Source organism: Humulus lupulus, chromosome 1, assembly GCF_963169125.1.
Source record: "Humulus lupulus chromosome 1, drHumLupu1.1, whole genome shotgun sequence".
In the NCBI taxonomy this organism is placed as follows: Eukaryota; Viridiplantae; Streptophyta; class Magnoliopsida; order Rosales; family Cannabaceae; genus Humulus; species Humulus lupulus.
In genome coordinates this window covers 88,903,172-88,918,927 of record NC_084793.1, presented here as the reverse complement: position 1 = coordinate 88,918,927, position 15,756 = coordinate 88,903,172, and the positions used below count along the sequence as shown (strand labels likewise).

General features: G+C 38.3%; 1 protein-coding gene across 1 annotated transcript; it reads right to left on the bottom strand.

Annotated features, from left to right (window-relative positions):
* Positions 1 to 972: 972 nt before the first annotated feature.
* On the bottom strand, positions 973 to 4,003 carry LOC133795710 (magnesium transporter MRS2-3). The gene is made up of 6 exons (XM_062233165.1): positions 3,497 to 4,003; positions 2,697 to 2,936; positions 2,464 to 2,592; positions 2,130 to 2,284; positions 1,804 to 2,038; positions 973 to 1,557 (listed from the first exon to the last, which is right to left on the bottom strand). Exons 1-6 carry the CDS (start codon positions 3,986 to 3,988, stop codon positions 1,270 to 1,272), a joined length of 1,539 nt encoding a protein of 512 aa, XP_062089149.1. The 5' UTR covers positions 3,989 to 4,003; the 3' UTR covers positions 973 to 1,269.
* Between the last annotated feature and the right edge of the window lie 11,753 nt (positions 4,004 to 15,756).

Sequence of the window (15,756 nt, the reverse complement as noted above, 5' to 3'; positions counted from 1 at the left end):
TTTATAGTAATATAATTAATTAATATCTATTTTTAATTAGTTTTAAATATATATTCCGTTAAATATTTAGAATATTCTGTTAAAGTTAGCAAAAAAATGATTAAAACCAAGAGTTTCGGTTAACTACACACTTTTTATACAGAAGAAATATATATATAAAAAAATCTATGTGACAACTTTATAATTTGATAAAAATGTTTATACCTTTCTGGATCTTATGTTTTGTCTCATTTTCTATTTGGACCTTGTGTTTTGACAAATTACTTTGGACCCTATGTTTTGTAAAATGGTTCAAATAGAACCTTAAACCCGATTTTGGTCAAAGTTTTCTCAACTGAAATCACAAATAATTCATCAAACTAACAATTCAGAACAAAAATAAAATCATTCTACTTAAAAATTGTGTTGTTATATTCAATTTTTTTCATCAAAATTGAATTTATGGGTCTATTTGAATTATTTTACAAAATATAAAGTCCAAAAATAATTTTTTTAAAACATAAAGTCCAAACAGATAGTGAAAAAAACATAGGGTCCAAAAAAGTATAAATCCTTAATATAATAATAATTACTCTATAAATAATATATCAAGTATGAAAATTGAATATTGTAATTTTACTTATGAATTTGATTCTAATAAGATACTCTTTTATTTTAAATTATTTATATATGTTCTTATTTTGAATTAAAAAGAAAATTAAAATTATGAATAATTTATTATTTATTAAAAATTAATATATTTAATTGAGAGTACCAAATATGTTTTAATAATAATAACTTATAGAGGTGGAAAAAAAATTAAACATAAAAGTATTGGTTAATTTTGTACTGATTTTTTTTTTTTTTTAGAAAGTGCATATAGAAGCACCCAAATATACCTCTAAGAATAATGATTGTTTTCTTTTCCATTCCCATTCTTACAAGATTTAATTTTATTCCTACGTCACCTTACTTCTAACTTTTGACCCAGAATACAAATCATAATTCTTCTTTATAACATTTCCAATTACAAAACGGTAGTGGCAACTAGTTGACATTCTGCTTAAGGCCACGATAATCTTTCTTCTACCACAACAGGGAAAAAAAGAAAGAAAGAGGGGTGACTTTTATTCACTACAAAATTTGCATAATGGCAAATCGGTAATAGCCACAACATACAGAAAGATATAATTTCAAGAGTTGTTTTGGCCTCTACAAAACCTGTAGAACAATTATATTACAAATTTCTATAGCATTGTGTCCCTTAGTTACGCGATGCTTGTCCTTCAATTACTCCAGTAAGCGTTTGTGCTTACACCAGGCAATAGCAAGAACATATAAGAATATACATCCAGTAGTACCGCCACCAATGGTCCACAAGAACTCCGGCATACCAGCTTTCTTCTCGTCAAACAACTCAATTTGGATATTCATGCCGAAGACCCCAGCCACAACAACAAAGGCACTCACCACAAGGGTTGCAGTTGTTAACATGACTCCCATTTGCAGAAGGTGGTTCTGTTTGTCATCCAGCATAATGTTGATATAATCCTCTGTGTCATCTACGTATTCTCTCAGCTTTAAAAGGACAACACAATACAAGATCAACGTAATGATTGAGTGAGTGTGTGAGTAAGGGGGTCTGGAGCTCAATCCCCAGCACGGACTCAATTTCATTAATATGGTTAACAACTAACTGCTTTTTTTTAATATAAAAGAAAAGGCAAACTTTTTTCTAGCATAATGTAGCAAGAAGGAAATTTCACAAGGTGTTCAGTAAGGTTGTTCAAGTGAAAATATTAGATATCAAGTAGAGTTGCATACCGTGGATAGTTTGTTTAATGTACCATCAATTTGCACAAAGTATGCTTCTAAAAGCATTTCCAGCTCCTCTACGTCAAGGTTCTTGCTTATTGCACTACGAGTAGTACTAGTATGAGTTCCGTGGCTGTCCCTATGCGTTCCAAACAATGGATCCTGGGCATTATCAGTGTTTTCAAGGTCGCCTTCATAAGTTCTGAAACTCGCCCCAGCTTCCAATGCAATTTCCCTTGGAATCCTGGCAATGTAGTGGGACAATGTGGGAGGGCATAAGAGTGAACTCAAGCAAGGACAAGCTTATATCAAAATTATAGTTAGATGCTACGTGCCTGTCATCCATGTCTGATCGAACAACTTCATCATCTCTCTCATTTAAAGAAGAGGTAGAGGAGTTCTCAAGCTGTTGTTCAATTAACTTTTCAGTTAAATACATCTCAGCCATATCTTCATCATCATCTAGCAAGTGCTCCAGCTCATCCCTCACCTAAAGATCAACATGTGTGCACCAATGAACATATCATGTGAAAAATGATGCATGACCAGAAACTTTAGTAGCTATAAAAGTAGACAGAATGAAACAACTGGAGATTATTAAGTTATACCAATGTCTTAAAGATCAGACTAATTGCAAAAGTAAGTGTTTCAAATTTCAAATCATCCAACCTTCTGCACACGTCCTGTTATTGCAACTAAACGACTCTTAATTTGACGGACTCGTTCCAAATTGAGAGTACTAATCTTTGAAGTCAGCTTATCTAAGGCAGGATGAGCCTCTAGCTCCAGTGTCCTTGCCTGGTGGAAATCAGAAAGGAAAGAAACAATAAAGATCGGAAAAAGAGTTATAAGAGAGTTAAACAAAGCATATGTTAAAAAAAGGGGAGTCAAGTAAAGCTTACTTCACTCTCTAAGCAACTACAGGCTGCCTCAAGGCATGCCTCCAGTGCCACAAACTCAAAAGGTAAAATCTTCAATCCATCTTGATTTTGAAGACTATCTTTCCTTTCTCCGTCACCTTCACCGTCCCGGTCCTGAAACTTAGGAAACCCTCCACCAGAATTTTGAGGACTATGACCTCTTGATTGCGGGTCTTCCATATCATACAGATTTGTCCAGTTTGAATCATCCCCATTGCCTTCCTATAGTATCAAGAGAGATTAACAGTTAGACAGCATAATTGAAACATAAAGAAAAAAAAAAAGCAAGAACCTCAAAAATGTGCTAGACTATAGTAAAGCCAAATCATTAAACTCAAACATAATGATATGGATATGGTCTGAACTACAAGCTGAATTAAGGACATGAACAATTGAGTTCAAGTTAAAAGCTTTGATTTTATAAAATAAACAATTTAAAAGGGAACAAAAGACATGCCAATTTTGGTCAATCCACATACGTTTGCATATTTTTATTTCTTTCGTTCCACCATATTTATCCATTCAAAATGCTCCAAATCGCACAATTCAGATACTACGTGGGAGGAAAGAAATTCAACTGTTCAGATGAAATTTCATAATTCGAACCAGAATTACAAAAAAGCAATAGCAATACATGAACTGGTATTGAATAGCACCGAAATCTAAAAACAATTTAGAAAATTAATAAAATCTTTAATCAAAGAAAAAGAAAAAAAAACCCAAATTTTTGGTTATACGAAAGAAAAAAAAAGGATAAATTTGAAAAGAAAGAGAAGAAATACCTGGGCTTTGGTAGCTTGGTAGTGACGCATGAGTCGTCGTTGAAGCTCTTCAACAAATGGCATTACAGAAGGGTCCCTGGAGTTGAGCAAAAGGACTTCCTGGGCAGTGATTATGGCCTTGATGTGCTCCAAGTTTATCACTATCGCTCTCTCTCGTCCTAGTACAGTGGAAGGGTACGAGAGCAACGGGTCAAGGATCCGAAGATCACGGGCAGGAAGGCCCGTCCGGCGCATGATGGCGTGCTTTCCGGCCTCCACCACCTGCGCTTGCCCCGTTGAGTCCACCAGCAGCCATGGCCGGACTCCGGTTCCTTTCTTACGGAGACCACCGCCCACCGCCAGGCCCAAAACACCGGAAGTAGCCCGGTTTAGGTCGGGATCGTCTTCTGCTGGTCCGAGGCCCGATTTGGGCGGGTGAGGAAGATGACCCCTCATCACGATTGATGGCTGGTCACCAGTTTCGGCTTGGGTTGGGTTTTTAAATATTGCCATTGTATTGAAAATTAGATTTAGTATCTCATTTAATTCCACCAAATCATAATTGATAATTTGTTTTGGTAAAATGCTTTACATAAATCTAATTGAGAAATTTGAGTTTTAATGCAATAAGTGACACTATATTTAAAAAATACTCTATCCCTATATGACTCTCGTTTTGGTACTACTAATGACGTTACTACCCAAAATACCCTGCCATAATTTTCTCAAACTCTCCGTATTCTCCCGAATTCCCGAACCAAGCAAACTTTAAAATCAATAGGCCTCGATTGAATCTGTAGAACCCAACCTTCATTGTCTTCCACGACCACGAACAAGGGCTCCCAAAGGGTCGGAGCTGACGATCGGAGAAGGGGAAGGAAAAAACGTCGAGCAAGCCGACCAAACTTTTAGGAAACAACCCCAAAGAAAGCGAAGGTGAGAGATTTCATTTTTAATCTGCAATATGTGTATGTGCCTGGTTTTTTTTTTTGTTGATTTTTGTTCATAGGATAGATCGGGGCTGGGGAATGAAGAAATTTGGGTTTTTTTTCGATATTTTTCACGCAACTCGATAGAAATCGATAGGACTCGATAGTGCATGATAGGGACTGGATTTGACTATGCCTCAATGGGACTCGATAGGACTCGATAAAATTTTAGGCTTATAGAAATTTTAGCATATATCTCGATAGGAATCGATAGGATTTGATGATACAGGGCTTTGGGATTTTTAGGACCTACCTCGATAGGAATCGATAGGACTCGATGATACGGGGCTTTGGGATTTTTTAAGGCCTACCTCGATAGGCCTCGATAGGACTCGATACTACGAGACTTTGGGATCTTTTAGGCCTTACCTCGATAGGCCTCGATAAGACTCGATAGTAACCCGATGATATTATTCTTTGTAATTTTTAGAACCCACCTCAATAGGACTCGATAAGACTCGATAGTTTCTGCCTCGATGGGACTCGATAGGCCTCGATAGTAACTGCCTCGATAGTGACCAGATTGTTTTACATTTTTAACATTTTTTGACATTTTTTTAACATTTTTTGACATTTTTTTTCCAGATGCCTGACCTTATTGTGTCGTTGGAGAAGCACTTTCCTGGTCATGTCACTTATAGGGGTAGTGCCTACTTGGATACCCTTATAGAGCAGTTTCAGAGGCATGGTCTTATTGAAAGGGCACAGGCATGCCCATTGGGACAGTTCTTTAAGGCGAAGCCATTTAGTTTTTCTGAGGTTCTGCTGCATCAGCTAATGTTGCGTAAGGTAGAAAGCAAGAAGCCTGAAGAGGGTCAGTTCTACCTGGGCAACACTCTGTGTAAATTTGGTATTGCAGAGTTTGCCCTAGTTACCGGGCTAAATTTTGGGAAATCACCGTCCCCAGATGAGTTGAAAGAGCATCTTTCAAGTGATCGGATCATCCAGGAATATTTTAATGGTGATTCGAAGGTTAGTTTTGGTCAGTTGGAAGATGCATTGAAGGCCTCCACAAACCCAGAAGATGCATTTAAGTTGGGTTTGTGCTATTTGATAGAGGGGGTACTGAATGCCCCAGAGAAGATAACGACGATATGGGGAGATTCCTCGAGGATGGTTGAGGATATTGATTACTTTTTCAAGTATACATGGGGGAAGTTGTCATTTAAGAAGGTTAGCAAAGGAGTTCAGAAAGAAAATGAAGAAGCAATTGAAACACTACGAGGAGAAGAAGAAAGAGGGGTCAAGCAAAAAACAGAAGGAAGCGAAGTATAGTTTCAATTGCTTTGCACCCGCGCTTCTATACTGGGCTTTTGAGGCCATGCCTTCTCTCGGGAGTAAGTTCGGTGAGAACAGTGGGAATCAGATTCCGAGGATGCTTAGCTGGGCTACGAAGACTGATATCACTATTTCAACAGCTCTGTTGGTTCCTATATTCACCAACCGTCGAGTAAGTTCCATTTTATCTTGTTAAATGTCACAGATTAATTGATTATTGATTTATTTTATTAAAGTTTTCCTGACACATGTTATTCAACCATGCAGTTAGTGGTATTTCCCATGCTGAAGCCACGTCCCAGTGAGGTAGTCTACTACAATAGCCTCCCAGAAGTTGATTCCAGGTTATTCCTTGAGTTGGAATCAACTGTGGGGGAGGCTGGGACTGCAGCGGAGGAAGTAGTGGTACTTGAGAAGGAGGCAGAGAAGCTAGCAAAAGTTGCAAAGGAAGCCTCCATTTTTTATGAGGATGTCCTGAGGGTTGAGGAGGGCACTTCACAGGCCTGTGCAGCTTCATCTAGTCAGGTTGCCCAGCCTGATTATGAGCAATTGATGCAGAGGCTCAAGAGGGTTGAGGAGGGCCAGGCAACCTTACTACAGAATCAGACTACGATCATGGCTCAGTTGGCGCAGCTGCTTTCAGTGGTCTCAGGTCGATCCACCGACGTAAAATCAGATACAGAGTCTGATATCTTGCCTACAGACTACGAGCGCGGTGATCAACCCTCCACTTCACAGGCCCAGACATCTGTAATTTCCAGTGATGCTGACAGTCCCAGTGTACGAGTACTATAGCCTGGGGAGGTAGCTGGCCTTGAAGTTGTCAGGAAGAAACGCAGGCCCAAGTGTTTTGATGACTTCACCGACCCAACGAAGAAGATCAGATATGATAAACAAGGGCTAGTTGCTGAACCACTGAGGAAGTGTGACCCACACCAGGAGAAGAGCTTCCATAAGTGGATCATCGGGAAGATCGACAACAAGAGAGACTGGAACGTCTATACTGGGACGCACGGTGTGGCATGGTTCTTGCAGTTGAACACAGTCCAGACTTGGCTTTGGGATTCGGTATGTAAATTACATTCATGTTTTCAATTCAATCTTAAAATATATTGATGGTACTAACGAATTTTCATGTTTTTTTAGCATATTGATGCCGCTTTGCACATGCTACGCTGCCGACGTCACTTTTACCATGCTGCATTTCGGCAGGATGCTGCGATCATGAACACCACCTTCCCCCAGGTGTGCCTAGGTCGTTGGAATCATTTCAGAGAGACCGGCACTAAGTATACATGGGACGGCGATGTGGTGAGAATGTTGAAGGGTGATGATAATCAATTCCTTGTATCATGGCAAAATGTGAGTGAAGTATATTTTTCCTTGCACGTCGAGAAAGCCGCACATTGGATCGCCATTGAAGTCTCCATTCCAACGTGGTGCATCAACATTTATGATTCCAACCATAGCGTGCTCAGTCCCACTCTGATGGAGGAAGAGATCAAGCCTTGGTGCTTATTGTTGCCTTCGTTGTTATGGTGTTCTGGCATGTTTGACGACCATGAGGACCTCCAGGTATATCCTGAGCAGAATGCAAAGCCTTTTTCATATTTTCGTATTCCTCCGGAGGAGTGTCCTTAGACTAAGGCAAGGTATTCCCCTATTTAATTAGTGTATTTTGAAATCTGAAAATTAAAGTTATTTTTATCTTCTATTGACACAAAATCGATTATATGCGGTGGGGATTGTGGTATGTTTGCCATCAAACATATCGAGCATCTGGTTGCCAGGCTACCACTCGATACCGTTATCGATGAGAACATCCAGCATTTTCAGGACCAAGTGATGTGTGGACCTATTCTATCAGAAGTTGTCCCCATGATGCTCTTTACATTTTTGTCTTACACATCTTGTATAGTATAACATATAGTTAGTTTTGTATATTATTTTTTATCAAACAATATATTTTGAAAAAGTTATTAAATAAAAAAGTACTAAATTCACATAATGTGTCTGCCTCGACATCCAAACCAACAAAGTATTAGAAGAAGTACTCCACATAATAAATGCAGCAAAATCAATTAAATAATTACATAACACAATATTTTAAATCATAGCCTTACATGACTTCCTATTGTGCCCACTACCACCACATCTACTACACTTACGTGGCTTGACAATCTTTTCCCCGCGTGAAGCATAGCAATTTGTCTTTCGCCTACCCACTTTCTGCTTCCTGGGCCTTCCTACAAGGGTTTTCTCAACGGGGACGCCGACAACCGTATCTCTAATGTGATCAGGGATTACCCATTCATCCTCGTTCCTAACAGGGTAAATAGTATCTTTATAAGTGTCCTCCAATGCCTCGATTATATAGTAACGGGAACACAATGAGTAAATGTTTATGCTTCTTTTTCTGGCTGCAGAAAAAGCATGTACACAGGGTATCCCAATGGTTTGGAACATGCCACAAGAGCATGATTTTGTGGCCAAGTTCACCTCACCATCACCATTACCATCGACCACAAGAAATTCGTGATGACCAAGGACTTGGAAATCTAAAAAAATTGCTTTATCACCTATTTTCTTCAAATCTTTTTCCATCTCAGGTGATAACACAGTTGTTGCTTTTGCAGCTCTTTCACGTCTATCTGCAAACCAAGACTGAAGAGTGAATCTTATGAATTCAAGAAAAGTGGCGACTGGAAAGCTCCTTGCCTCCTTGGTCTTATTGTTAAAGCTTTCTTCATAGTTACTCGTCATGATATTGTATCGGTTACCAGGAAAATAAGCGCTACTCCACCTTTCAAAGCTAATTCCCTCTAGATATTGCGCAATGAGCGGATCAATTACCTTAATCTTGTCAAAGAACTTGTGAAATTCCGTTCTTCGAAATGCGTACGCTGCACACCCCATGATGTCTTGCACGTGGTCAGTTTTGAATTTTGCCACAACATTCATACAGATATGATGGTAACATGCACCGTGATACGGATCTGGGAACACAAGCTCCAAAGCATGATTAATGCTTTTATGCCTGACCGATACAAAAGCAAGGTTCTCAACATCCCCTATGGCTTCCTTCAATTTTCTCATGAAATAAGTCCAAGAGTTATGGTTCTCACTATCCACCAATGCAAACACAATTGGAAACAACTGGTTGTTTGCATCCAATGCAACAACACAGAGCATGTGGCCACCATACTTATTCTTCAAGAATGTGCCATCCACACAAATTACAGGACGACAGTACTGGAAACCACGCCTAGAAACACCGAGGGAAAAGAAGCAATACAAGAAACGACCATCTTCTGCTACAAAATCAGTAATTGTACCTGGGTTCTTATGCTCCAACTGACACAGGTATCCAGGTAACTGTTCGATTAGCTTATACAGGATCATTATTTATTTTCATGTATATCTAATATTAAACAAATTAATACGAGATAGCCTAAAACATGTTTCTAAAATTGAATTCAAAGAGAAACAAATAATATAATACTTACAGTATACGCAGTGGAATTAAAGAGTCCTTCCTTCAGTTTCTCTAACTCTTGTATCCTCTCTGTCGCAGAGTATTATCAAGAAACTGAACCGATCTTCTATTTTCTTCACAATCTTCCAATGTATCCTTAGAACCGCCTAGACTAGTGTGGGAAATTCTCAACACATGAGATAGATATAGAGAGAGAAGAGAAAATAACAAAGAGGTTTAGAAAATGACTTGTGTTTAGAGATAATCTAAAACTATCAGAAAATCTGACTTGTGACTTATCAAACTTATTATTTTGACTTCTCTCTAAGCACTCCTTTTATAGACTCAATTAGGCCATTTAATTTAATTAAAAAATCAATAAAATAATAGCCATTTTGAAGCCCTAGGTCGAAATTATCATGGGCTATAGGCCCGTGAAATTTCCCATTTGATTATAAGCCCATTGGACTTAAAATCAAGGCCTGTATTATTTTCTATTGATTTAATTAATTAAATAATTATTTAAATCCTTTATCAAATTAATTATTTATAATTTGAACCTTGATTTAAACTTATTTATTAATTTAGATACCAATTTATCTTAATTAATAAATCTGCCATAATTTCTCTTTTCTTCTCAAAATTACACAACTCTGTGAAACTATCCAAAATTGACCTGGTCAACTTTGATAATTCTAATTGATGATTAAATCAATTAATTGAGACTATCTATATGATTTTATCCAAGGTACAATGAGGACCATGGGCCTATGAAATCAAGCTCCAATAAGTTATCATAAATCTAACAAATAAATTTACTAACTTATTAATTCCTCGTGACTCCACTATAGACTTGGAATTGCACTCTTGAATTCATAGAACACTCTATAACAAATATAGATACACTATTAATTATCCATTGTTACAACCATAATTTTCACTCAATCCTCTATAGAAAGTCTACAATGAGATAGGACTAAAATACCGTTTTACCCCTCATTGTATTTTATCCTTAAAACACTTAGTTCCTTGTAAATGATATTTCAGTAAACTAATTTAATTACTGAAATGAGATCTATATCATTTAACACCTTGAACCAAACTAAAAGGAAACCATCGTTTCACTTCTTCATCAGAAGCTATAGATGTTCATATCTATGATTAACACTCCCACTCAATTATACTACCGAGTTCCCAAGATGTAAGTATGGGCTAGTTTGTAGGGTAAGCTGGTAACGAACAAGTCAAAGAACTCAAATGATACAATCAGTTAGAATACTAACCACTCAGAATTGAGATTGAATTGACCTATGGTCAACTATATGATATGACTAGAATAGATAATAATGGTATGTTTACTTATCTTATCAACTGTCAATATCGGTCCAGTCCGATGTAACAAATACATCCGATCTTATCTACTTTGCTAATGTTCTGGAAAGAACATAACAATATAATGTGTAAGTAGTTCATATCGTAGATTGGCAAGTCAGTGTAAATCCGGTGCACTGACTAATCTTAGGACTAACTTATTTTGAACATATAATCATATTTATATTCCACTGTGATTGCGTCACTATAAATAAGATTAGCTATATGCTCGGGATTTAATATAAGTTTATATTAAACAAATAATCATGAAAATAAAACATGTGAGCAAAGTGATTGACCAAGTCAAAAAATGATTTCTATTCTTTTATTGATAATAAAATGAGATTACAAAGAATTTGGGTTTTAATTAGGGCATAAAACCTCAACAGTAACTTGGAGTATGTTTCCTCAGGTGTCCCTCTGACATACATAAGAGTCTTTTCTCTGCATCTCCACGCCTTTTCATAGCTCATTTCGACCCCAAAATGGTGCTCCATGTCCTCCCTTATGTTGTTTGCCATGTATCGAGTACCATCGGTAGCAAATTTCCTCTTGATTAGGTGCCCAACAAACCACGGTGATGCTTGACGGTGGTCTTTATCTCGAATTTCTTGTGAGCAAGTGTGTACTTCATTGTATACAGTAATCTCGAACATTTCAGATCACATTTTTTTCTTACCCCTCAATCTCCAAACACAATCAGGATCCTTGCAGGTAATGTACCACACATCAGTCCCATATTTCTTCACCATAAACTCAAAATTATTCTTCATCGCAAATATGGATGCTTTGGTTTTCAATTCAAGCTTGTTTTGAAAGAACTTCCCAAGGTGCAATTCTCCTGAAGCTTTGCTGGTTGAGGAATGATGTTGATGTGAGGCCTCTATATCCTCTTTGGTGAACATGGGAGCACTCCATGTTCTACGATCTTCACCTAAGTCCAATGGAGAACTCCATCTAAAACTATCATCGATTCTACTTGGACCTGGACGACTACTGCTGGTCCCAGGTGTTTGCCGATCTTCTATTCTGCGCTCCTCATCTACCATAACATCTGAACTCTGTGTTGGAAAATCTGCCCTAACATCTGGCCCACCAAGATCTGTTGCATCAGCAACAGGATCGTTGTTGACATAAGGATCGTAGCCATAGGGATCGTACTCCGCCGTGTCATGCACATATGACGGATCTCTAATCGAGATATCATCATGGACTATGACATCTGGGTTTGTCTCGGGAACACATGTTCCAACGTCACCTTGAGTTCCTTTGAAACCATGACATGGAGGAGAAATGTTCTCTTCAAATCGAACTTCTTTATTAACACTGGCAGAAGCCGATGCATTTCTTACACCTCCCTTCTTAATCAATGTCACACATAGAGGAATGAGCTTCTCTACAGATTTCGATGCTAACCCAATGAATGCACGCACATGCCTATCATTTTTTATAAGGGTAGGTTTGACGGATTGTGATAGGCATGTGTACGGGACCTCAATTTTCAAGTCATGCACACATTTATCCACTTCAAGCTCATCGTACAGAATGTCAAGAAGTTGCTCATATGTCACACCCTTCTCCACGGGCAGAACTTGATTTTCAGCATCTCTGAAAATCCAATCCCTATTTTTGAGTTCCCAAACACCATTGAATGCAACAAATACAGAAATAGTTGAATCTGCAACAAAAAAACAAAAAAAAAGGTCAAAAAGTTAAACTACAACATAAAACAGAAAATATCGATTTCTATCGATATATGTCGAGTCCTATCAAGGTCACACATATCGAGTTTTATCGAGTACAGTCGAGGACTATCGAGGCAAACAATCTAATAAAATTCTTATACTCCTATCGAGTTTTATCGAGTACAATCAAGGACTATCGAGGCAAACAATCCAATTAAACTCTTATACACCTATCGAGTTTTATCGAGTACAATCGAGGACCATCGAGGTATTAACATCCTAACACTTTTGAGGCACGTCGAGGTCCATCGAGGACCATCGAGCCAGCATGCATGCAACACATCGAGACCTATCGAGTTTCATCGAAACTCATCGAGGCAGGAAAAAAATCCAGAAAAAAACGCACGAAGTATCCAAAATTCATTCCGACAGTGAAAAATTGCAATAAAACATGAAGGCATACACAGATCTGTTCAAAATAAGACAAGTAATGTAACCAGACAAGTTTCCTCACTACATATAACAAATATATACTTACCCATACGATTTTTTTCCCTAGATCCGAAATCCAAAATGAAGGTTCTTGACTTGAAAGGACTCACAACTTGCCCCTAGATCCAAAATGCAAATTAATGGTGGCTGTCTTTTTTTTTGTGTGCGAGATTTTGATAGATAGAGAGGGAAAACATAAGAGATAGAGAGTGAAGACTATGAGAAAAAGAGATGGAAAATTATGCCAAGGGTATTTTGGGTAGTAACGTCATTAGTAGCACCAAAATGAGAGTTATATAGGGATAGTGTATTTTTTAAATGTAGTGTCACTTATTACATTAAAAGTCAAATTTCCCATCTAATTATACTAATTTCAAGCAAAGTGCAATTTTTATTTAAAAAAAATATCAATTATTTTTATTAAATTGTTATGATTGGCTTATAAATTTTAAATATATAGGCAATAATTTGTTTTTATTCTTGGTAGAAGATAAATATTATTTTAATTTATCATTTAGTTATACATTCATATTAATTGTACACGCACGACATTTATATGTATTATGTATTATATATTATTGTAATAATCATATTTTATAAGATGTGAATTTATATTAATATAATTATTAAATATTTGTATTTAATATTATTATAATAATTATATTTTATAAAATTTAAATTTATATTAATATAATTAGTAAATATTTATTCTAGAATTTTTTTATAAAAAGTAGGATTATATGTTATATATTATTATAATATTGATATTTTATATTATTTGAATTTATATTAATATAATTAATAAATATCTAGTTTAGTATTGAATATTATTAAAATAATGATATTTTATAACATTTGAATTTTGTTGACGCGGTTCTTCGCCAACAGATAATTATATGAATAAACAGGATGAATTAGTGCTAAATAGTGAACTGTAATATGAAAATATCGTAACTCTAAACTAGCGAAATTAGTATCGTGGGAAGGTTATCACTCCTTTATTTTTAGGTGGTTCGAAGGTTAAAATCCCTCTAGTCCACCAGTCAATATTATTTATCTCTCTTGACAATTCCTTACAAGATGTTTCTTTACAAAAATATGCCAACCCCTTGCAACACCCAGGGTCTTGGTATTTATAGGGAGAGGATACCTGGGCGTTGGTAAAGGGGGTCATCCCGTGACCTTCTTACCCATCATGTCATCTCTGTGACACTCATGATTAATTCCTAAAACCTGACAATGAGGTGTTTTCTAATCAATAGGTAAGGGGGGATAATGGGCCGCATGGCCCAAACCAATCGTGGGGTGCCTGAACACGCACGTTTATACTGCGTGTCCGAGAATTCAGGAATGGAATGGACACGTGATGTCTGATATGTGCACGTTTACATTGTGTTGTAGCCTTTACAAGGATTCGAGTGTCAGATCTATGCTGCACCTCGAGCTTGATGTAGTGCCAGCTCGTGATATCCATACTGCTGATCCGCTGCCTTCGAGTAGACTGCTAACTCTCTGATCAGCTCGGGCTAGGGAGGTGGAGACTCGTAACAGTAGCTCCGGGTGGACGATTTACACGTGGCGGACTGAATTATGCCTTTTTCCAGCTCGCTAATAACTCACGGATATTTAGGGCGTACATTTCCCCCCAAGCCCCTGCTCGTGACACATGGCGTCATCTGTGACCACAGCGGGGGTTTTTAGGTTTCTTTTTCAACTCTTCGTGTCCCATCCACTGCACAGGTATCAGACACGTGGAGCAGCGTGGTTGGCGACAGTCCGTCTTCCGAGAATTGCATTAAATGGCCTAGCCTATCTTCGGCCGTCGTTTCGTCTCTCGAGTTGTGACCCTCGTATCTCGCATTAATGCGATCGAACGATCCTCGTTCCTTTGCCTTTTACGTATATATAAGGTTGGCCACCTTTCGCATGAGCCACCCTTTATTTGAAATTTTTTTCCTCATCTTCTCTTCTTTTTAGCCTCAGAAGTCTTCCTTTTTCCGGTTATCATCCCAGAGATTTCTACACTCCTGCCACCAGAGTTTCTCCATGCCGCTAGTTCTAAAGGCTCCACCAGGACTCCAACTCCCACGCTCCTTGCGACTTTCACACAGAAAAAACACTGTAAGTCCTCTGCCTGTTGCACGTTTTGATGTTTCTCTTGTTAGGTAAACTTCTTTCTTAGTCGCACACTGTAGGTTGTTTTTTTGGCTAGTGTTTTGTGCGTAGGTTTTTATCCTAGGGGTATCGATCATATGAGAACATGTTTAGGAATGTGACGTATAGGTCAAGATAATTTCTGGGTAACTTTTATGGGTAGCTTTCTTGGGTAGCTTTTCAGAATGCCTTTTTGGAAAGGGGAAGGCAATAGGTTTCTGGGGTGCACAACCGGGTAGCTTAGGGGTCACGCTTCCCAGGAGGTTTTTCTTTTTGAAACTTTCCCTCCAAGGCAAGCATTATCCTGACCCTCCTGACACACAAATCCCGAGCAATCGGGGATCCGTTGGGAACATAGGCGCGTGATCACAGCATCGCGTGGCCTCACGCATCGCGGGCTGAGATTACCTCAGCCCGTGTACGAAAATCATTTATCGCGCTAGATTCCCTTTTCTATTTTTAGGTCGCCTATCTAAAATTTCTTCATCTTTGTTCGCTAGGCGACCAGATGGGACCCAGGAAGAACATGCCCAAAAAGAGCGCCGCCGACTCATCATCCCAGCAGCCCAACAAGGGGAAAGAGATAGTTGCTGAATCCCCAATCCCCCACTTTGGTCCCACCGTGGAGAAAGAGGTCGAGGTGGGACCTGACGCCTTCTTCGAGGCCAAGAGGATAGTCTCGAAGGTTACGACTCAAGGGAAGGTCAACAAGATCTTGCTGTCCCATAACATCGAAATTGGGGCAGGCACTCTTGTTGCTCGACCTCCCTTCGAGGGCAAGAGGAGCTACACGCCCCTCGATGAGGAGTTCGCGGCCTGGAGTGATGAACACCTCAA

Excerpts from the sequence above, each read along its gene's own strand:
- LOC133795710 (XM_062233165.1), bottom strand. The coding sequence starts at position 3,988 with ATGGCAATATTTAAAAACCCAACCCAAGCCGAAACTGGTGACCAGCCA. Across the intron at positions 2,285-2,463 it reads TAACAGGACGTGTGCAGAAG|GTGAGGGATGAGCTGGAGCA; the intron begins GTTGGATGATTT and ends GTTGATCTTTAG. Across the intron at positions 1,558-1,803 it reads CATTAAACAAACTATCCACG|CTGAGAGAATACGTAGATGA; the intron begins GTATGCAACTCT and ends GTCCTTTTAAAG.